Below are 22,851 nucleotides of genomic sequence, written 5' to 3'. Positions count from 1 at the left end.
ATTTACAGCCCGCAGCTCCCCAGTCATGCCTTCTCGGTTATTCTTTACCTGACCTCATGGAGTTTCCTGCATACTGGGCTCACAGATGCCTATCCAATTATCAATAGATACACTCACCTATTTGAGGCATTTTCTGTGTAGGTCTCTCTATCTGGTTGTATGCTCCAGAAATTTCAGCCGTCTTAGTCTCCTGGCTCCAATCTGTGTCCTCAGTTTTGCATGATTGTCAGGTTCTAGTCAGGGAATTGTCCTCACTGCAGCTGCCCTGGAACGGGCAAAGTCAGGATGTCCCCAAGCTGATGATTTCTGTTTCTCCTGGCTCATGAGTCCCAGTCCAGCTCTGTATATTGTCCATTGTCTGAAATATTGTTAAGGTTTTTGTTGTTGTTGCTGTTGTTGTTGTTTAATGAAGTGATAAGCTTGACCACTTTTAGTTGTGACCAGGAGCGTAATACTTTCACCTCTCTTTATTGATTAAGCAAACAGACCTAGAGAGACCATTAGGTGTAGTGATGAAGAACAGGGGTTTGGGGGTAGGTTTGAATTCAATTTTTTCCATTTAGTTTTTAGACAACCTTGGGAAAGTTACCTAACTTTCTGCATTCATCTCTGCATCTTTAAATCAAGGTATTACTGCTGCCACCACTGCTGCTGCTACTACTGACAATGTAACATTAGGAGTTGTGTCTTCTTATCATTGGGATGATTAATTGAGATGAAGACTGACGTTTTTAGCACAGATTTGACACATAGGGAGAGTCAGATAGATGTTAACTTTTTTTAAAAAGATAGAATTTTAAACATTTACATATTTTTATTTATTTCTAAGTGTCACAATTGAAGGTCAGACTTGGAAGCATTTTAAGATAAGTCCTTGGCAACCTCCAAATTATTATTGGTGACCTTGACTTCGGCAGAAATTCTTATTTCAAGTTCAGGAATGTAATGTTTGATGGAAAGATGCATATTTTCCCATTGTTTATCAAAATAGTTTTCCTTTTACTAAGTACCCAGACCAGAAACAGCTCATGTTAAGCCCTTAGGACAAACCTGCTGGATACAAGGACAATCTATACTCCCTTAAGGAAACATGAGAAGATCTGTTTGTGTTTGTAGGGAAGCTGTAAGATGAAGATTTGTGGATAATCCATCACAAACTCTCAAGTTATCTGTTACGGATTTAATTCATCACAACAATGAATATACTATTAAGGCCTTTGACGCTACTGACAGTTTCAGTCTTGAAATAATCACTCAAAGTACAACTGTTAAAGGACATCCCTAGTTTTCTTTTTAGAACCCCATACAATCTTGAATAACTACAAAAGTTGCCCAGCAGAGAAGAATCAAGGCAAAACTAGTATGTTCATTGTTGGGGGTCCAGCAATGTCCTAAATGGATCTTCATGAACTTCAATATAGTATTTCTTGTCTGCCTTAAATATAGGTAGACAAGAAACAAAACTCAGCCTTTGTAATGACTGAAATATTCCAGCTCAGAAAGGGAAATTTAAGAATCTTTCTCTGCAGGCTGATGACAGCCAATATGTCAGCTAACATCATCATGTATTCCCAGATGATAATAGTGCCAGTTAATTAGGTCTTGTTTATATTTGGATTGTTGATAGGCTTAAGTTATATTCATATTATCACAAAGAAAAACCACATAGAAATCCTTCTCTTTAATCTAAATTCAGGTTTCCTTTGTCACACTGACATTTAAAGTATATATCAGAATAAAAAAGCTTATAATAAGTCAGACATACAAAGTAAATCATCTAAATCTTAAAGAACATCTGATTAATGATAGTTTTGGCTTGACAACCAGATATCCTGTCTCAACAGAAGTTTAAGCTGGTATATAAACATTCAGACATTACCTTTGAGATTGATGCTACAAAATACCATGAAAATCTCCATAAATTCCACATTACTCTTAACACTTAGACCTTTGTAAAGATTTAATGCTTTGGTTGTTGGTGTAAGACATGTTCTTTTTGTAGAATTCTTGAACTGGGATGAATTCTTTATGACCATTAAAAAGCTTTCTTTTTTTCCTGATTCTTGTAAACTCTTTTCTAACAATGCTCATAACAGGTAGAGAAAATGTTTTTTTTTTTTTTTTTCTGGAACCCACAATAATATCAATTGCAAACATTTAATGTTTAGAAGAAGTTGTTTCTTTGCCATACATTCTGTGTAACTAGACTTGCTAAGAAGCTCAGTTGAGAATTCTAGGGGTGCTGGGCTATTGTCCCCTGAAGACCAGTGCTCACTATTCAGCATGTTCCTGCCACTGTCTCACCCCTTCAAGGATTTCTAAAAAGTCAGAATTATGCCTGGACAAAGCAGCCCTAAAGAGAAAGTGCATGGAGTAGAGACACTTGTCCTTTTATCTTATGTCTTATTTTCCTTTTTTTTTTTTCTATTCCCCATTCTTCTTGACAAAACACAAAGAGACACCTGTCAGAAACGCAGATCTTCTTGCTTGGTGTCCTTGATTAGAAGTAGTCTAAACCTCAGGAAGCTAAAATCAAGATGATTATATAACTCCTGAAGCTGATAGTTTTCAAATATACTGCAACAAAAGACCATTTAAGAGGCAGTTTTAAATACACTATTCCATCTCTACTGTTCTGCTCTAAGATTACTAAGATAAAATAGTGTTGAACTCAGCTTACATAATCATAAAAGTTAAAAGCTGTCACTGGCACTCAGTTGGTTCTTAAGCTTTCCGCAAAACCTCAGCCAACTTGAGGTGTTGATTCCTCGTGTCTAGGAAGTGGTCAAGGTTGAATAGTCAGCTTTTAAAGATGAGTTTGCAATCGAAAATGAATCCTCATGTGAATGGAAGGGGAGAGGGAGTGGGAAAGGGGAGGGATGCGGGTGGGAGAGACGATATGGGGGGGAAGCCATTGTAATCCATAAGCTGTACTTTGGAAATTTATATTCATTAAATAAAAGTTAAAAAAAAATAAAGATGAGTTTGCCCCTGATAAAGCAACATTTGCAATCACATGGTATATTTAGGAAAGTGATAGACTGAAAAAAATCATAATTTTGTATTTATGAAGTGTCACTTTTCTACAAATTGGATATTCAGTACTGATGGCTAGAACAAATCATTACATTTCTAAAAGAAATAAAAAATGCACAGAGATAGTAGAAATCAAATGAATTAATGAAAGATTTTGCTCCTGTTATCTTCTTAATAAATGCAGTACAGAGTGTCACAAATGCCCTTGCATCCTTGTTACACAGTTTGAATTACAAATAGAATGACCAAGTAATTTGCTGTCCTCCTAACAGAGTCCAATAGATAAATCCTTAGTTCCTTTCTCACCTTTTACAGATGCCCGTCATTAGTTAGTACTCATATTCTAATTATAATCCCAAATGATTCATAATTGTAGGAAGACAATACCATGCATTTTCACAGTCACATTATGATATTTTAGTATGTCAAATACAGCAAGTATTTATTGAAAGTAACATATGAAAATATGAATAAAATAACGGTATGTACAAAGTAACACTGCATGACTTCTACCTAATATTTAATAATACAACTGCAAATTATCCCTGCATTAACATAGTGGAAAATAATAAATACAAATGTTAGGTAATGCAAGAACACCAAGAAAGTCAGAAAGTCTCCATGGGTATGAACTGTCAGCCCTGGAAACCTTCAACTCCAGGAAGGGGTGTGCCCTCAGGGAGAACACCTGCCTGGGCTGTTAGGTTCATGGCTCACAAACATCCCTCCTAAAACTCACTCCCTTCGGAATGTTTCTAGAAAATGAAGTAACACGCTTTTGTTGCACTTGTAGGCAGAAGAGGCCCAGGATTCTTTTTGACCCTATCAAATTATTGCATGCCATCTAGACATCCTTTTATTGGGACAGGCCAGTGATGCAGACTGGCGAGCAGGATTGGAGATCAGGGCTGATTCCTCACGATTTTCTAGCTTTTCACCCCAGAGCACAGAAGCTGAAGATTAAGCCTGTGAAGAACAACAACAAACAAATTCAGATTCCAAAAAAAGTGAAGAAGCAGAGATGGTGGGGGGATCATTTCATGATAAGAAATGTTAGTAATTAGCCATTTTTGTTTTCAGCTAGAAGAGTCACTTGAATGTTTTACTAGCACTTCAAACTCAACATGTTTGATTAGAAAGCGCTATGCATCCTTCCAAACCTGTTACCCTTCACCCTGTAAACTCAGTCTTGCTATTGCAGCCACAGCACATCCACACAGCAAAGCTGGATATGTGAATATCATTGATAGTCCCATTCTTCTACATTCTTCACTGCTCACACCAAATCAGTCACTACATCTTGAGATTTTTCTCCTTCTAGACCTTTTCTCTATTCTGCCTCATCACCTCTATCTCTCCTGTAGCTGCAGCCTTAGCCTAAGCCCTTGTAATTGTCTAGTAGAATATTGCACTAATCTCTGACTTCTCTGCTTCAGGTCTTGCTCCTATTGAACTTTGTGTACCTCAAGAACAAATTTCCTTTGATTCCCCTTCTAATTTAAATCCTTAATGATACTCTACTACTAACGGATGCAGTTCAAGATATGTTGCTTAGGTGACTTTGAGTAGTTAGTAGATTTATGGGTAAATTTCATTATGTCCCTGCTGTGTACTCATCAAGGAGAAGAATGAACAGGCAGCTTGGTGCTTCTCTTTCACAGGAAAAGTATATAGGCTTTCAGTCTGGTACTTCAAAGGTTGCTTGTTTGTAGTACAGAAATAACCTTCTGTATGGGTCCAAAAGAGAGCCGAGGATGGAGGTTTCTGTGACCAAACTGGGACAGGAGTAGTGGCTTGTGTTGGCAGGGGTTAGATGCTGTGTAGCTCACGACCATGTTAGTGACTTGTTGGAGTCTAGGGAGCAGGTGACATTGCATGTATGGGAGTGGGGAGAGTGGGTAGTACCAGTGGCAGAAGCGTGTTCTCTGATCTTTCATGGCATGGTTAGTACAGGCAGGAGGACCCTTAACAGAGATACCTGTACGATTGGTTTGCATGGGACAAAGTTGTACATTTGTTGGCAATGCCTGTGGGCAGGAGCCCCAAAGTCCATGTCAAGTATTAGGCTATGGGAAGGGCATTAGACTGAGGTGAGTCTGATGGCCTTCCAGGGCATCTGTGGCTGAAAGATGGTCCAAAGTATGCCCGAGTGTGGTGTAGCAGAAGGAGCACCATGATTCTAGGGATGCTTACAGGTCTGCTCTTCCCCTAAATATTGGACTAATTTCCGGGGGGGGGGGATGCAATCCCTCAGTATGAAAAAATTATGACTTTTTAACATTAACAGAAGAGTAAATCATGCTTCCTTTTAGCCTTGTGAAGTCCTTTATGGTTTACCCAAGGAACAAGGTCTCCCATGACCTGATGCCTTTAGTACTTCACCCTCATATTTCCCAGCCTGACACTGAACCATATTCTCTAGGCCAATGTTTCCAAAGCTATCCATAGTGTAGGAACTGGTGGTTGTTAATTTTTTAATCTACCCATTTATAAACTGATATTTAAAAATACAGTAACATGAGTTGGATGGTGCAGCAATATTAGATTGTTGTAATAATTTTTAAACTTTTTAAATTTAATTCATGTACCATGCAGTTTCAGGATTCTTTGCCTTTGCACAAGCTATTTCCTGTTTCTAGAAAAACATTTTCTCTTTTCAACGAGGCCATTTTAACGTTCTTAAAAGTCATTCTGTACGTCTCAGCTCAAACACCATCTTTAAAAAAATTGCCATTGAACTTAGGGGCACTGTGTTTATCTTTACATACTACAATCTTATCTCAGATTATACTAAAATTAAATTTTTTGTGTGTATTTCTCCCCACTTCTGTAAGTTCCTTGGTGAGAGCAACAATGTTATATCCCTTTTTATATCCAGAACTTGGAAAGGAGTGAGGCCTTAGTCACTTTTTGTTCAACTGAGTCCTACTCCTCTGTAGATGCATTTCCAAGTGAAATCAAGAATTTTCAGCATGGCTTAGCTAGGTACACATTTGGATTTAGGTACTAGGATAATGCTTATGACTCATAATATTTCAATCATGTTAACAAATATCAGCAATCTATATTAGGAATAAATTGGAGTTTCATTAGCATTTATTCCTGAAGGGCATCTTTCTCAAGAAATGGATCTTACTTCATGAATGCTTTTTCCCATTGAGTGATAGTTTCAGTTTGTTTGTCTGTATCAACAACAGTATTTTCTTTCTTTCACTACATTGTAATCTCTCCAGGATTCAGTGTGCTGTCTCCAAGTGTGATGAAGGACTTACTGGTCACTCAGCAACCTAATACTTTGTAAATTTGTGATTTTTCAAAGAATACATTATTATTTTATCGTATAGTTTAATAATAGATTTCTATAATAGCATTGACAATATTTTATAAACTTTCTGCCCCAGTCTTATAAATGCGGGACCCAATGCAAAACATCACTAAGAAATTCACTCAGGACCAGAGAGTAGGATCAGAAAATAAATCTTTTCTTATGATATTTTCCTTTTAGCTCTCTTATTTCACTTAAAAATGAAAGAACACCAATTGAAAAACATGTTAAATTCCTGTGGACATTCACAAAGGTGCTCCTGGATTGCTGGGTACCATTTAGAAAAGTACAGAAGTGTAGTGAATTAAATGAGAAAGAAAAATAAAAATGGCTTCCATTCCACAGTACTGAGGATCCACAGGATGGCACTGTCATGCTAGCTCCTGGACTTGCCTCATTGGACTGAAACTTCAAGAGATTCGGCACACAAGTTGTCTCAGAATAGAAGCGAGATGAGACCCACTAGTAAGTAAGCAAACAGGAGCAGCATGATGTCTTCCTGACCACAGTTTAGGTTTGATCACCAGTAACGTTACATATAAAGCTACGTATACATATAACGTTACATATAAGTTGCTTTGTTCCCATTCATCTTTGTGTATTGGACATGTTTACATAGTATTAAAAAGTTGTCATGAGAATTACTTTTACTACATGCATGTATAATATCACAGGATGAAGCACATTTTTTATAATTTCCTATCTCTTTGGACAAATAAGCTGTTTCTAAAGGTTTACTACCAGTCTTTGTGTATTAATCTTTAATCATGTTTCCAGTGATTTTCTTACACAAAATTCCTAAAAGTGAAAGAAATTACTAGGTGCCCAATGTGAGTATTTTGTTTCTCAGTGAACACAGCTAAGTACTTTTTAGAACATTAATCCCATTTATACTTTCAAAAGCAGCATTTGAAACTTCATCAGTATGATTTACCTCATCAGTACGATTTTTTAAAACTTAGAAAAAAAGAGTTCAGTTAAATTGATGTAACATTCAGTTTTTGGTCTTAAATCACATTTTTATTACTAGTAGCATAGAAACTCTTCTATAATTTTATTAATATTTCTATTTCCTTATCTATGAATTACCTATTAATGGCCTTTTGGAAGTTTTCTGTCATGTCCCAGATTAAAATAAAATTCATATTCTATAGATGTCCTAACTGACATCTATAGAATGTTCTACCCAACAGCGGAAGAATACACATTCTTCTTAACAGCACACAATCTGTTCTCCAAGGTAGACCATATAATAGAACAGACAACAAGTCTTAACGAATCTTCTCAGGATTGAAATCATACTGACTTTCTTTTCCAGCCACAACACAATACAAATAGAATTTAATAACCAGAAAAACATTGCAAACCATAGAAATAAATGGAAATGAAGTAACATACTCTTGAACAATTGATAGATCAATGAAGAAATTAAGAAGAAAATGTAAGCATTTCTTGAAACCAATGAAAATGCAAACACAACATGGCAAAGCCTATAGGATAGGAAAAAAGTAGTAGTAAGAGAGGAGTTTATGGCAATGAAGACCTACATCAACCAAGTGGAAAGATTTCCAGTAAACAACTTTTCACTACACTTCAGTGGAAAAATAAGTGCAATTCACACCCAAAATTAGTAGAAGGAAAGGAATACAGATGAGAGTCAAAATAAATGAAATACAGACTAAGGAAAAATATAAACATCAACAAAAGAAATGGTTCTTAGGAAAGATCAACACAATTGGCAAACCCTTAATTAGACCAACTAAGAATAAAAGAGAGAAGACTCAAATAAAATCAGAGATGAAAAAGGAGACATTAAAATAACAACACAGAAATAAAAAGGATCATGAGAGATTATTAGGAACAAGCCAACAAATTTGATAGCCTAAATTCCTGAACACATACTTGTTACCATACTTCTCTTGAAACATAAAGAAACAGAATACAATAAATGTCTTCTATCAAAGAAAAACTCAGGTCCAGATGGCTTCACTGCTGAATTTTATCAAACATTTATATAAGAATTAATATCAATTCTCCTTAAATTATTCCCAAAAAAGAGGAGGGAATTCTTGCAAACTCATTCTAGGAGGCCATAGTCTTAGTCTTATTTTGAGATAGGATTTTTTTTTTTTTTTTGACAGGCAGAGTTAGACAGAGAGAGAGAGACAGAGAAGGCCTTCCTTCCGTTGATTCACCCACCAAATGGCCACCACAGCTGGCGTGCTGCAACCGGTGCGCTGCGCCAATCCAAAGCCAGGAGCCTGGTGCCTTCCTCCTGGTCTCCCATGTGGGTGCAGGGCCCAAGCACTTGGGCCATCCTCTACTGCCTTCCCGGGCCACAGCAGAGAGCTGGACTGGAAGAGGAGCAACCGGGACAGAACCGGCGCCCCAACCGGGACTAGAACCCGGGGTGTTGGCGCCGCAGGCAGAGGATTAGCCTAGTGAGCCTTGGCGCCAGCCGAGATAGGAATTTTTAACATTGGTATTTACTTCTATATTATTATTGGTTGTTGTGCACATATTCAAAGACTAAACTTCTTTCCCAAAATACTCTAGGACTTATGAATGCATCCTTATATACTCTAAATCTCAGAGTCCATCACAGATTTCTCGATGACAATCTAGAAAGTAGTAATTCACTGGTGATTAAATTCAAATTATTCATAATACTAGAATTCTTATGTATTTATAAGGCCTAGACTATTTGGGGAAAGAAGTTAAAAGTCTTTGAATATGTGCATAGAAATCATTAATAATAAAGAAATAAATACCAATGTTAAAATGGTAGAAATAAGGCCGGCGCCATGGCTCAATAGGCTAATCCTCCACCTGTGGTGCCAGCACCCCGGGTTCTAGTCCCGGTCGGGGCACAGGATTTTGTCTCGGTTGCCCCTCTTCCAGTCCAGCTCTCTGCTATGGCCCTGGAGTGCAGTGGAGGATGGCCCAAGCCCTTGGACCCTGCACCAGCGTGGGAGACCAGGAGAAGCACCTGGCTCCTGCCTTCGGATCAGCGTGGTGCACCGGCAGCAGCATGCCGGCCGCAGTGGCCATTGGAGGGTGAACCAACGGAAGGAAGACCTTCTCTGTCTCTATCTCTCACTGTTCATTCTGCCTGTCAAGAAAGAAAAAAGAAAGTCTTTGAATCTGTGCACAGAAATCAATAATAATAAAGAAATAAATACCAATGTTAAAATGGTAGAAATACATTAGAGAAAACAATAATACAAAAAGAGAGAGTAGAATTGACAGAGGTCAAGCTTGTTTCTTCACCTTCCTTTCTGATCTTTACTCTTCAGTGCTTCATTACACAATCCCCAAGTTCCAAAAAACAGCAAGAAAATCATTTGCCTCTTCAAATTAAAAGACATGAAATAGAGGGTTTTAAAGTAAAGCAATGAAAGAGTATGGAGAATAATTTCTTTCTTTCTTTCTTTCTTTCTTTCTTTCTTTCTTTCTTTCTTTCTTTCATCCAGAGTTAGACAGTGAGACAGAGAGACAGAGAGAAAGGTCTTTCTTTTTCCGTTGGTTCACCCCCAAAATGGCTGCTACAGCCGGCGCTGTGCTGATCCGAAGGCAGGAGCCAGGTGCTTCCTCCTGGTCTCCCATGAGGGTGCAGGGCCCAAGCACATGGGCCATTCTCCACTGCCCTCCCGGGCCACAGCAGAGAGCTGGACTGAAAGAGAAGCAACCGGGACAGAATCCGGCACCCCAACCGGGACTAGAACCTGGGGTGCTGGTGCCGCAGGCGGAGGATTAGCCTAGTGAGCAGTGGCGCCGGCCAGAGAGTAATTTCTTTTATTAAGCTTGTTTGGGTCAGAATTAACACGCCTTTCCTTTTCCCTTTTCCTTTCCTTTTCTGAAAAAAATTTAATAATATAAAGAGACATATTATGTATTTCCTAGGTACAATTCTAAGAAGGTAACCATACTTCTCTCCCTCCTCCTCTCTCCCTCAATTGTCTTCCTTCCTTTCTTTTATTTTTCTGCTAATTTTTTGCAAAAATATAATTGCAATCTCCTTTATAATCACAGACTTAATGCACCACTAACCATAATATTCAGCAAGTAAAATGAAAGACCACAGTTCCCCAGGAGTATAAAAATGGAGTAAAGAATAACAATCAAATCACAAGATGTCCATTTCTTTCTTATACATTTGTTTGTATTCAATATTAACTACCACATATCAGAGAAAACACATGATATTTGTCTTTTTGGGACTGGCTTACTTCACTAAGCATAATGGTTTCCAGTTGCATCCAGCGTTGCAAACTACAGGGTTTCATTCTTTTTAATGGCTGAGTAGTACTCTATAGTGTATATATATCACATTTTTTTCCTTTGCCATTTTCCACAACTCATCAGAAGACTGTTGTTTTCCTCCAAGTTGGACAAATAACTGATAACATTTAAGCATTTATGGTAACCTAGAAAAAATTCCATTACTTGCCACTGGGTCGCGAAGAAACCAAAGCTGGAACGGCAAGAATTTTTCCATTATCAGCTAAGGATGGGCCATGTATCTCCGTGCTCTGCTTCTCAACTTTTGTATCTGAAGTGGCCATTGCAAAAGGATGAGGAAACTCCAAGTTTCCTTTAATGCATCCTGATTTGCTGGCTAGAGAAGGGTGAAATTCTGATATTGGCTCCTATGTCTTGATCTTAGCCACAAGGCCGAAAATCGACGATTCCTAAATCTGAAAGGTACACCTCTATCTCTGTCTTCTGCTCTGGCCAGAGAAGCACAGCAGTACCATTTACTCCGCAAGCAATTGCTGAGTGTCTGTAACATCGCAGTGCTAGTAGATGGACAGTAGAACAGTGATATTCCTCACCCTGGACACTTAGAGTAACTGCCATTGTGGTCAGGCCAACTCTGGGCATATATTTTTGGTTGTTCTGGTTTTTTATTTGTTTTCAAAAGGCAAGTTTTCTGCAGGTTCTATAAAGCATCAAAACCTGTGAGATCACTTAACTGATAATTCTTTTTTATTTTTTTTTTTAAATATTTTATTTATTTGAGAGGTAGAGTTACAGAGAGTGGAAGAGACAGACAGAAAGGTCTTCCATCCACTGGTTCACTCCCCAAATGGCCCCAATGGCTAGATCTGAGCTGATCAAAAGCTCTGTTCCCATGTGGGAACAGAGGCCCAAGGACTTGGGCCATCTTTCTACTGCTTTCCCAGGACATAGAAGAGAACTGGATTGGAAAAGGAGCAGCGGGGACAGGACAGGAACTAGTACCCATATAGGATGCCAATGCCGCAGGCAGAGGCTTAACCTATTATGCCACAGAGGTGGCCCCTGTAGATGCTTCTTGTAACAACTGGACTAATGTCAGATGAAAATCTCCTTTCCAGTTCCAGGAAACCAAAGGGCAACATCATCCTGAGCTGGTAGGGTTAATTCCAGAGCAAGCCTGAAATTTGCCTGGGCTATGTTACTAAAATAAGAAACACACCTTCATTGCACTGACTCATGGGCAGGACATGAAACATATTGAACAATGCTGTGGCTTTCAATCATACTTTTGAACAGTTTTCATTCTTAATTGATGAGCAATCATTACAGTGAAATTGGTCATTCGTGTTCTCACTGAGACCCTTAGAGGGCTTGTCATTAAGAAGGTAATCCAAGTAGAGCAAGAATGTGCTTCTGGGACCAACTGGGGATAGGACAGCCCAGCTGAAACTGCATTTTAGGTTACCATGGTCCAGGGTTGTAGTGCATGGTACTTGAAACCCAAGGGAAAGAGCATCTTGGCGTAGTCCCTAGATGGGGAGGGCGAAGGACATCCTTCCTGGCTGGCTTCTCTGACTCCAGCGCCCAGAGCCAACTTTTGATTGTTATGAACATCCGAATTTTAGTGCACCTTCTATCATGAATTCTTTTCCCAAACTAAATGGCAAATTTGCGAGCGTTATCACTTGGGTCCCTCTAGTCTTCATTAGCAATAGCAACTTGTTTAACTGCCACTGTCAGAGAGGGTTTACTGACCCAGCTAAAAGCAGGATGCATTTACAAGGAAACATTCCCCACAGGCAGGAAGAGTGAGTAGTGCCATTCCTTAGACAGGCAGGGCAAAGGGAAGAATCTTCTACAACAACCAAGGCATTCATTTTTTTGGAAAGTCTTCTGAGAGTTTGTTTTTAGATAAATAGACAATGATGGCTTCACTGACACAAACCATTAACTTTTCAGCCATAAAATTCTTTAAAAATAATCTAAGCTGCAACAACAGGCTACACATTGGATATTAATGAATGGCTCAGCAGGTGAAATTAGGAAACTTACATATTTACTGCCCAGGTGGAGGAAGGATTCATCAGGCTGTCAGTTCTTGGCTTTTCCTTGTGCAGAATGCTCACCTATGAACAGAGCATATGTTTTGATCTATAAACTCAGAGAATGACTGAGGATGAAAATAAATTTCATTGGCTTGTTTTTGTGCTTTTCAAGGAAAGTTCAATTCTGTAGGAATATCATTAGAGCCACAATTTGCCTCTTGGTATTGTCTGAAAACATTCCCCAGGATTTATGAGCTTTTTAAGCCATCATCCTTTGTCCCCCTAAAGGAGCAACGCGAACTCATTTCCCGGGAGTGCAGGGGGTGTGGTTGGGAGATGACAAGGACACATATACCCTGGGGATTGAATTATTGATTTTTGCTTGTTCTATGAGCTGGGCCTTCTAAGGAAGCTCATATCAGATATTTAGGATGCCGTTTTACCAGGAAGACATTCCAGGATCTTTCTGTTTAAATCATTCAGCCAGAGTTTTGTGAAAATGAATATCTAGGACAACACCAACACTTTGGTGACATACAGAGCAGCAACAGTCAACATTATTCAATGTTACCATGTCATTCCACTATCCAACATTAAGGTGAATATGAACCTAGGGTGGTTGAAAGCTGAATCACCCCAAGCAGTTATCACACGGTACTGGATTCATGATCAGCGTATTCCACGCTACCTGTGTTCTTCCAGGTAGAATCAAGTAGCAACGCCAGTCACATTACAGAAAAGAATATCGGGGCCTGCGCCGCGGCTCACTAGGCTAATCCTCCGCCTTGCAGTGACGGGTTCTAGTCCCGGTCGGGGTGCCGGATTCTGTCCCGGTTGCCTCTCTTCCAGGCCAGCTCTCTGCTGTGGCCAGGGAGTGCAGTGGAGGATGGCCCAAGTGCTTGGGCCCTGCACCCCATGGGAGACCAGGAGAAGCACCTGGCTCCTGCCTTCGGATAGGTGCAGCGGCCATTGGAGGGTGAACCAACGGCAAAGGAAAACCTTTCTCTCACTGTCCACTCTGCCTGTCCAAAAAAAAAAAAAAAAAGAAAAAGAAAAAGAATATTGGGAAATAGCTTGAGTTTTTTTGACAAAATACCCTCATTTTGGTCCCAGTGGTTAGGACACCCCTCTTTCTGGGGACACTGTGGTTGTCTCCTCTTCCTGGCACAGTTGTGGCAATAATAATCAGTGCCAGCAACTTAGGAGAACCAGCTCAGAACTCCTCCTCTGGAGAGTGCTCGGAGAAACACCTGCCGCAGCACTGCACACGTGCAGACAACGCTCCTCTGCACCTTTGGCCCACTGTTTCTTTTGCAATACGCACAGCATCTGGAACCCACGGCTATGCAGTTCACGAATGAGAAGTAAGCACAGTAGACGTTGACTGTAGCACTACTATGTGTAGGCAGGTTTGGAAGGCAAATCATGTAGAAATAATTCTAATTCTTTTTTTTTTTTTTTTTTGACAGGCAGAGTGGACAGTGAGAGAGAGAGACAGAGAGAAAGGTCTTCCTTTTTCCATTGGTTCACTCCCCAATGGCCGCTGCAGCTGGCGCACTGCGGCTGGTGCTCCGCACTGATCTGAAGGCAGGAGCCAGGTGCTTCTCCTGGTCTCCCATGCGGGTGCAGGGCCCAAGGACTTGGGCCATCCTCCACTGCACTCTGGGCCACAGCAGAGAGCTGGACTGGAAGAGGAGCGGCCAGGACTGAATCTGGTGCCCCGACCAGGACTAGAACCTGGTGTGCCGCCGCAGGTAGTGGATTAGCCTATTGAGCCGTGGCGCCGGCTGGAAATAATTCTAATTCTTAAGACTTCTCCTCAGGGTCTGTGTACTCGGGAACAGGAACTGAGAAAGAGTCAATGACAATATGATATCAGTAACAGCTCTAATATGTCTTAGGTAAAGCCAGACATCTAGATAAAACAACAACTAGAAGGAAACATACCAAAAACAGTTGTATCAAGGCTGCATTTTATGGGTGATTTCAAATTCTTTTCTAGTTTCCATTCTGTCTAATGTGGTCAAATGTTAAAATGGGAGTTTAACCCATGACAACATATTACAAGGCAGCCATATATATTATTTTGCCAAATTAATATTAAGCGGAAAAAGGGAAAAAAACACCTCAAGTAGGGCCATCAATGAAGCCTTGCTGGAAATGCAGAGAATGAATCAAATAGTGACAGGCTGAGAAGAGAGAGATGCATGTAGGCTTCGCACACGTGTGAATGGTTTGCTCACTGTTACCTGTTTGTCCAGCTCTTGTTGCTAATGAACTTCTTTTATTTGGAAAAATAAATTAGTTTAAAAACAGCCCTGACTATACATTTAATGAGTAATTACCACAATACATCAATTAGTATTAGTGTACTGATGCAATGCTAATGAAATGTGATGACCATAATGGTTAGCCAGAAGCGGGGAGGAGAGAGTAACAGAGAGCATCTCCTTCCAAACAGCTTGGGGTCAGTGAGGAAGGCAGTCAGGGCCGGTGGGTAAAGGAGGTCTGAAGATGCACTACGTATGTTTGCTAGTTCTCACGGACTGAACTTCATGAAAGGCCTTGTAGAAGTGCTAAGGTGTCTGGACTTAGACAGTAAGAACTTATCAAAGTTTTCTAAGCAGTGGAGTATTTTCATGAACTCAGATCTGCTTCATTTTTGCTCCCGATGGTTCAAAATCAAATAAGGTTTTGAATAAGTGCAATGACACTGTATTTTTCCCTGTAGACTAATGTATTCTGTAACCATTTCAAGTAGTTTTCTTCAGAATTCTTACAGCCTAACATATTAAACACGAGATGGCATACATGAATGCCGTGAGATGTGACGTAAGTGAGAATCAGGATGAAAGTGCACCATGCTACACTTGGATTTCTCAGGCAGTCATAGTGATGTTTAACTTGGCAAGGTTTCTTATTAAAGCAGAATGATAGCTACATTTCGCATAAAGGACTCCTTGATTTGCCACGTTTGGTGCTCGATTCTTTTCTGGAAGATCAAGCTTACTATACTCCAGCAGGATTTCTCTTTTCCATGAAAGAAAGCTAGAAATATAAACATGTGCAGGCTACATTTTCAGCAGAAGACACTGCTGGAGAGAACATATTTAGTGGGAACAAGGAGTTTGGACAGCTGAGCGAAGTGACCCAATCATAGGAGCAGGATTTAGGGGCAAGGGACTGTCTTCCCAGGAGTACTGAACAGAATTCCAGCCGTGGCTCCTAGAGGCTTCTAGAAACCAAGAAAATTTAGCACTCACTGGCATTTTCCCAGAAGGTGAGTTGCTGCAGAGGTCTGTTTCCTTGGAAACCTTGTTTATTGGCCTCTTCAATGGTACAACTTATTTTGAGATAAAATTCCAAAGTTTCTATATTGAGGTAGTGACTGCTAACTACAACCAATTTTCATGGTGTCTAAAACTCAAATTTCACTGTGCTACTCACTTATGCATCTGATTAACAACATATTCCTTATAACTTGCAGCAAATAAGTTAAATTTTAACAGTAATCAATTCTGAGTGGTAGGTGGTCATATATTTGCTTTATAAAATTTCTATATTTTCAGTATTTCAAAAAATTCATATTTAAATATATCCAATAGTAGAAACATTGAGCTAATCTTGTGAATTTACATTAAACCTAATCACTTCAAGTTTTGTTCTAGTTACATTTTTGGAAAGGTGTCAGTATTAGGCAAGAGATACTTAAGTAAAAAATAATTTTAATGATCCAAATTTGGGACAATGTGGTACAACAGCTAAGCCATAGCCTGTGGTGCTGGCATCCCAGATGAGCGCTGGTTAAGAGTCTTTGCTGCTCTGCTTCTGACCCAGCTCCAGGCTGATGCTCCTGGGAAAGCAGCAAAAGATGGCTCAAGTGCTTGGGCCCTTGCTGCCAGTGTGGGAGACCTGGACGGAGTTCTTGGCTTCTGGGTCCAACCCAGTGGTTGAACCATGTGGGTAGTGAACCAATGGATGGAAGATCTCTCTCTCTCTCTGTCTGTCTCTTTCCTTCTCTCCCTCCCTCTCTCAGTAACTCAGCCTTTCAAATAAACAAATTTCTTTAAACAAATCCTCTGTTGAGTATAGTGAGCACAGTTTTACAAGAAACAATCCGAGTAACTTTTGAAAGACAGTGGAAAGAGAACTGTTTGCTAGTGTTTTAGTAGCTATCAAACTCAGCTAATAACAGACTTTTGTAAAAATTGTGGTAATATAAAGAGCATTTGGAGAGCATTAAGTTTTATATTATTAATTCTGAATTATTGAAATCTACTCTGCATCACTAATTTCGGTCTTGCTTTGTCACCAGATATTTTCTAGGGTACTCAGCTAGGTTGACTTTTGAGAGGTTCTTTTGTTGAAGTCAGTGTAATTTCTAAATTGAAGTTGGCAGAAATAAAGGTATCAGAGAATCTATCTTATTGTTTCCATGATATTTCCTCTTTAGACCTGCGCCCCTGCGGGTCTGTTCCAGTGATGACTGCAGTCACTACACAAGTGGGAGAGTGTTTGGAGAGTTTTCCTGGGCTTTGAAAAAGAGTCCACTATTCAGTTAAATTGGCTTTCCCTTCTGGAAGCCATGACCCCATTGTTGGTTGACATTTCCTTGATAGAAATTTCTTGACATTTGCTTGACAACTGGTTGACATTGCCTTGATAGAAACTGATAGAAATGGGTGTTGGAAAACTGTGGATGTTTTTTGACCCCAGTCTCTTCCTCACAAGCAGAGCCAAGGGCTCCTAAACTGAGGGTGCTGGCAGGTGCTGGTTGGCACCCAACCCATAGTGTGAAGAGCCCTGGACACTGCAGTGTGTGATAAAAAGCCCAAAGGTGAGCACATGAAAGGACTAGGAGACCCCTGGTACCCACAGGCAGGTTAGGAGAACTTTTCTTGTGCAGTGACATAATCATGCCTAAGGTCCCTCGAGAGCTTACTCAAGACTAGTGCACACTTCGGCTACTTGATCCATTTCCAGCCCTCTTCCCTGACTGGTAGAGTAGTCTGGGTTACTTAGCCAAGGCTGCTGACCAGCCAGAAGACATCTGTGGGTGATTCTAACCATTCTATGGATGAATTTTTGCTCCTTTTCCCTTTCAGAAGGTTACGCCTGAGAAAGAATAGCATGGGAATACTGGAAGTGTGCAGCACAAAGTAGAACAGAAACAAGAATGAAGGGAGGTCTCTCTTACAACAAAACAGCTCATGTGAAGGTTTCAGCACATCTGAGCAGGCTTTGGTACATCTGCTCTTCAAGACTGTTATCTGCCTCTTGTAGCTCTGGTTTGAATTCCCCCCCCTGAGATTGGGCCCACAATCAGCCTTTAAGATCTTGCTCTTTTAAATTTATTTTCTATGAACTTTTTGAAGTACTCTTTTTTTGACAAGCAGAGTGGACAGTGAGAGAGAGAGACAGAGAGAAAGGTCTTCCTTTGCCATTGGTTCACCCTCCAATGGCCGCCGCGGCCAGCGCACCGTGCTGATCTGAAGGCAGGAACCAGGTGCTTATCCTGGTCTCCCATGGGGTGCACCTCCACTGCACTCCCAGGCCATAGCAGAGAGCTGGCCTGGAAGAGGGGCAACCGGGAAAGAATCCAGTGCCCCGACCAGGACTAGAACCTGGTGTGCCGGCGCTGCAAGGCAGAGGATTAGCCCTGACTTGATCAGCTCTTGTCCTGACTGTTGATGTACAATGTAATACTTTATTCATTTTAGGATTTTTTTTCTTTGTTTTGTTCTAGTACTATTGGTTGAACTCTGTAATTAACACACAATTATTCTTAGGTGTTTAAATTTTAACTGAAAAATGATCCCTGTTAAATATAAGAGTGGGAATAAGAGAGGGAGGAGATGTACAATTTGGGACATGCTCAATCGGACTTGCCCCAAATGGTGGCGTTAGAAACGTGCCAGGGGATTCCAATACAATCCCATCAAGGTGGCATGTACCAATGCCATCTCACTTGTCCAAGTGATCAATTTCAGTTCATAATTGATCACACTGATAGGTCTAAGAGTCAAAGGGATCACACAAACAAGACTAGTGTCTGCTAATACTAACTGATAGAATCAAAAAGGGAGATAACGATCCATCATGGGAAGCAGGATACACAGCAGACTCATAGAATGGCAGATGTCCTAAATAGCACTCTGGCCTCAGAATCAGCCCTTAAGGCATTCGGATCTGGCTGAAGAGCCCATGAGAGTATTACAGGCATGGAAAGCCAAGACATTCTGGAAAAAAAAAAAAAAAAAAAAAAAAAAAAAAAGAAGAAGACCTAAATGAAAGATCTCTGCGGGTGAGTTCCCAGTGGAAAGAATGGGGCCATAAGGCCGGCGCCACGGCTCACTAGGCTAATCCTCCGCCTAGCAGCACCGGCACACCGGGTTCTAGTCCCGGTCGGGGCGCCGGATTCTGTCCCAGTTGCCCCTCTTCCAGGCCAGCTCTCTGCTGTGGCCAGGGAGTGCAGTGGAGGATGGCCCAGGTGCTTGGGCCCTGCACCGCATGGGAGACCAGGAAAAGCACCTGGCTCCTGGCTCCTGCCATAGGATCAGTGCAGTGCGCCGGCCGCAGCACGCCGGCCGCGGCGGCCATTGGAGGGTGAACCAACGGCAAAGGAAGACCTTTCTCTCTGTCTCTCTCTCTCACTGTCCACTCTGCCTGTCAAAAAAAAAAAATGGGGCCATCAAAGAAGGAGGTACCTTTCTCTGAAGGGAGGAGAGAACTTCCACTTTGACTATGACCCTGTTGGAATAAGATCGAAGTCGGTGAACTCAAAAGGCTTCCATAGCCTTGACAATTCATGACTAGAGCCTAGGGAGATTACTGACACCATAAACAAGAGTGTCAAATTGTTAAGTCAACAACAGGAATCACTGTGTACTTACTTCTCATGTGGGATCTGTCCTTAATGTGTTGTCCAATGTGAAGTAATGCTCTAACTAGTACTGAAACAGTATTTTACACTTTGTGTTTCTGTGTGGGTGCAAACTGATGAAATCTTTATTTAATATATACTAAATTGATCATCTGTATATAAAGATCATTTAAAATGAATCTTGATGTGAATGGAATAGGAGAGGGAGCAGTAGATGGGAGGGGTGCGAGTGGGAGGGAAATTATGGGGGGGGGAGCCATTGTAATCCATAAACTTTACTGTGGAAATTTATATTTACTAAATAAAAAAAATAAAAAAAGATCTTGCTCTTAATCTGGGGTAATAGGGGTCAGCGTTGTGGCATAGTGGATAAAGCCACTGCCTGTGCTGCTGGCATCCCATATGGGCACCTGTTCGAGTCTTGGCTGTTCTACTTCTGTTCCATCTCCCTGCTAATGTGCCTGGGAAAGCAGCAGAAGGTGACCCATGTCTATTACTCTCTCTGTGTAACTCTTTCAAATAAATGAAAAAATACTTAAAAATTTAAAAATTCGGGGCAACATAGTTGTCTGTTTTACAAAATTGTTTTTAGTTACCAGAAATATCTATAATGTACTTTGCCATTCTGCAGATCTGACTTTATAAAATTTATGTATTTTTAAAGATTTATTTACTTATTTGAAAGTGTTACACAGAGAGAAGAGAGGCAGAGAGAGAGAAAGAGAGAGGTCTTCCAACTGCTGGTTCACTCCCCAGTTCGCCACAACAGCCAGAACTGGGTCTATCTGAAGCCAGGAGCCAGGAATTTCTTCTGGGTCTCCCATGCGGGTGCAGGGCCCCAAGGATTTGGGCATCTTCCACTGCTTTCCCAGACCATTGCAGAGAGCTGGATCAAAAGTGGAGCAGTCGGTTCTTGAACTGGTGCCCATATGGGATGCCAGCACTGAAGGTGGCAGTTTTACTCACTACGCATAGCGGCGGCCCCCAAATTTATGTATTCTGAAGGCTATTTTCCAAAAGTAAAACTTATGGAACTGAATATTGAAAATGTATTGGGGTAACTTGACACTGGAAACACAGTTTTGAATTATTCTTATAATATCAATGTTTTATGTAATAGTCATCTAAAAAATCTATGCTTTTTATTAATTAATTAATTTTATTTTACTTGAAAAGCAGATAAGCTGAGAAAGGGGAGAGATCCTCCCTCTGATACTTCACTTCCCAAATGCCAGCAACAGCCAGCAAATCCAGGAAACCAGAATTTAGTCTGGCTCTTCCACGTGCGGCAGTATTTGAGCCATTACCACCGCCTCCTCGGCTGCGCACTGCCAGGAACCAGGAATGAGAAGTGGAGCCAAGACTCGACCTCAGGTAGTCCCATGTGGGATGTGGGCATCCCAAGTGGTACCTTAAGCACTCTGCCAAATGCTCACCCTTGCTTTTTCTTTCTTTATTTTTATTCATTTAATTTCACTTTATTCAAAAGGCAGAGAGACAAAGAAAGATCTTCTATATGCTGATTCACTCCCCCAAAACCCACAACAGCCAGGGCTGGACCAAGTTAAACCAAGAGCTCAGAGTCAAATCTGGTCCTCCCACGTCGGTTGCAGGGACCCAAGTATTTGAGCCATCACCTGCTGCCTCCCAGGATACACATCTGCAGGAAGCTGGATTGAAAGTGGAGATGGGACTCAAACTAGACACTCTGATAGGGGAAGAAGGCATCTTAAACATGAGCCAAATGCTCACCCCTGCTTTGTATTTTAAAAGCTGTACAGCATCTAATTTCTCATTGTTCTTCACATAAACAGAACTCATACAAATTCTATCTGTATTTTGAAATAGTTTTATGTTTTAAATCAAATGAATATAATTAAGAAATTGGAAATAGAAATGCAAATTTTATCAACAGGAAATTGTGTTTTATCTTTATTGGGAAGCTCAATTAAAATTATATGAAATTATATAAAGCATGATTTACATTTTAGCTGATAAACATATCCTGGTTCCAGCTGGCTATATCCAGACATCACTAAAAATGAAATAAAACAACAGCAACAATAAAACATTTTACAAACTTAGTGCTCTTTGTGTCACTGCTGCAGAATAGGGAATGCCTCTTATTACCACGCACTCCTTAGAACACATCTATACTCCAGAAGGCCTGCTAGTCCAATAAGCTCATCAAAAATGGTATTTGTAGGACCCTTCTTTTCTAATTTATTTATTTATTTTGGTTAAAAAGCAGAGAGAAAGACACACACGCACACACTGACAGGGCAGGTGTTCAGGGGGAGAGAGACTGAGAGGTGTTTGGGGAGAGAGAGAGAGAGAGAGAGAGAGAGAGAGAGAGAGAATCTTTCATCTGGTAGTTCCACAAATGCCCACAACAGCTAGGGCTGTGCCAGGCTGAAGCCAGGATCCAGGAACTCAATACCAGTGTCTATGTGGGTGGCAAGAACCCAAGTACTCGAACCATCACTTGCTTCCCAAGATCTGTGGATGCAGGAAGCTCGAATCCAGAGCAAAGCCAGAACTCAAGACCAGGCACCCTGATATGGTATGTGGGTATCCCAAGTGGTGTTTTAACCCTTGTGTCTAATGCCACCCCTCCTCATCTTTTCTTAATAAGAGAATTTGTATTTATTGAGAGTTACTAGACCATTTCTACATAAGTTATGCATTTTGACTAAGTTTCCCATGAACTAAATCCAAGGTTGCAGTTAGATTTTGAAGTAACCATCTCTCATCTAAACACCTGGAAACTTACCAGACTCATGAGAAATTGTCTTAACTGTTAGAAGCTTCACACTCTCTTTATCGGACTGAGGTCTGTTTGAGACAGAAAACATAAGTTAACACCACAGTAATTAGCACTGCATGTCTGTGAACGAAAGCCAATGTGACACAAACAGAATGAAGAAGATGTGCAACCATATGTGTTTTTATATGTTTCTATGGCAAAACCTGTATTTCCTCACATGCAAATATTCAAATACTTTGGCACTTTCCATTTCTTCTGGAATCAAACCAATAAATCACTGTCACAGTATTACTGTAGTGATCATCAGATACATTCAACACCAGCATGGGTCAAGGACAACCCCTGTCACAAGGTCCGTGTCATGAATTAAGAAGAGGATGAAACAGAAATGTTTCCCAACCTTTAGGGCTGATGCTGAGTTCTGGAGATATCCCTGTTCACGAGATCCTGAGATACGGTGGAGAAATGTCTGTCTGCCTAACTAAGATTTCCACTCATCCTTTCTCAGACCCCAAACAGTTTCAAACCCCAATTCCTTCGCCTGGACATCTGT

General features: G+C 40.6%; 2 protein-coding genes across 2 annotated transcripts in view; both read right to left on the bottom strand.

Annotated features, from left to right (window-relative positions):
• The window catches only part of DDIT4L (DNA damage inducible transcript 4 like), a 382,966-nt gene that overhangs the window by 184,207 nt on the left and 175,908 nt on the right, over nt 1-22,851 (bottom strand). The gene's annotated exons all lie outside the window — the stretch shown is intronic.
• EMCN (endomucin) overlaps nt 1,667-22,851 on the bottom strand; it is a 113,340-nt gene continuing 92,155 nt past the window's right edge. Inside the window, 3 exon segments of the mRNA XM_008267566.5 lie at nt 1,667-4,002; nt 12,656-12,729; nt 22,305-22,366. Of these exon segments, the coding sequence (XP_008265788.3) occupies nt 12,695-12,729; nt 22,305-22,366 (97 nt within the window). The 3' untranslated portion in view covers nt 1,667-4,002; nt 12,656-12,694.

The sequence above is a fragment of the Oryctolagus cuniculus genome, chromosome 8, assembly GCF_051225735.1.
Source record: "Oryctolagus cuniculus isolate XC-2025 breed Fujian yellow rabbit chromosome 8, ASM5122573v1, whole genome shotgun sequence".
Classification (NCBI taxonomy): Eukaryota; Metazoa; Chordata; class Mammalia; order Lagomorpha; family Leporidae; genus Oryctolagus; species Oryctolagus cuniculus.
Note: the sequence above shows the minus strand (reverse complement) of the source record. Positions and strands in the feature narration are given on the sequence as shown.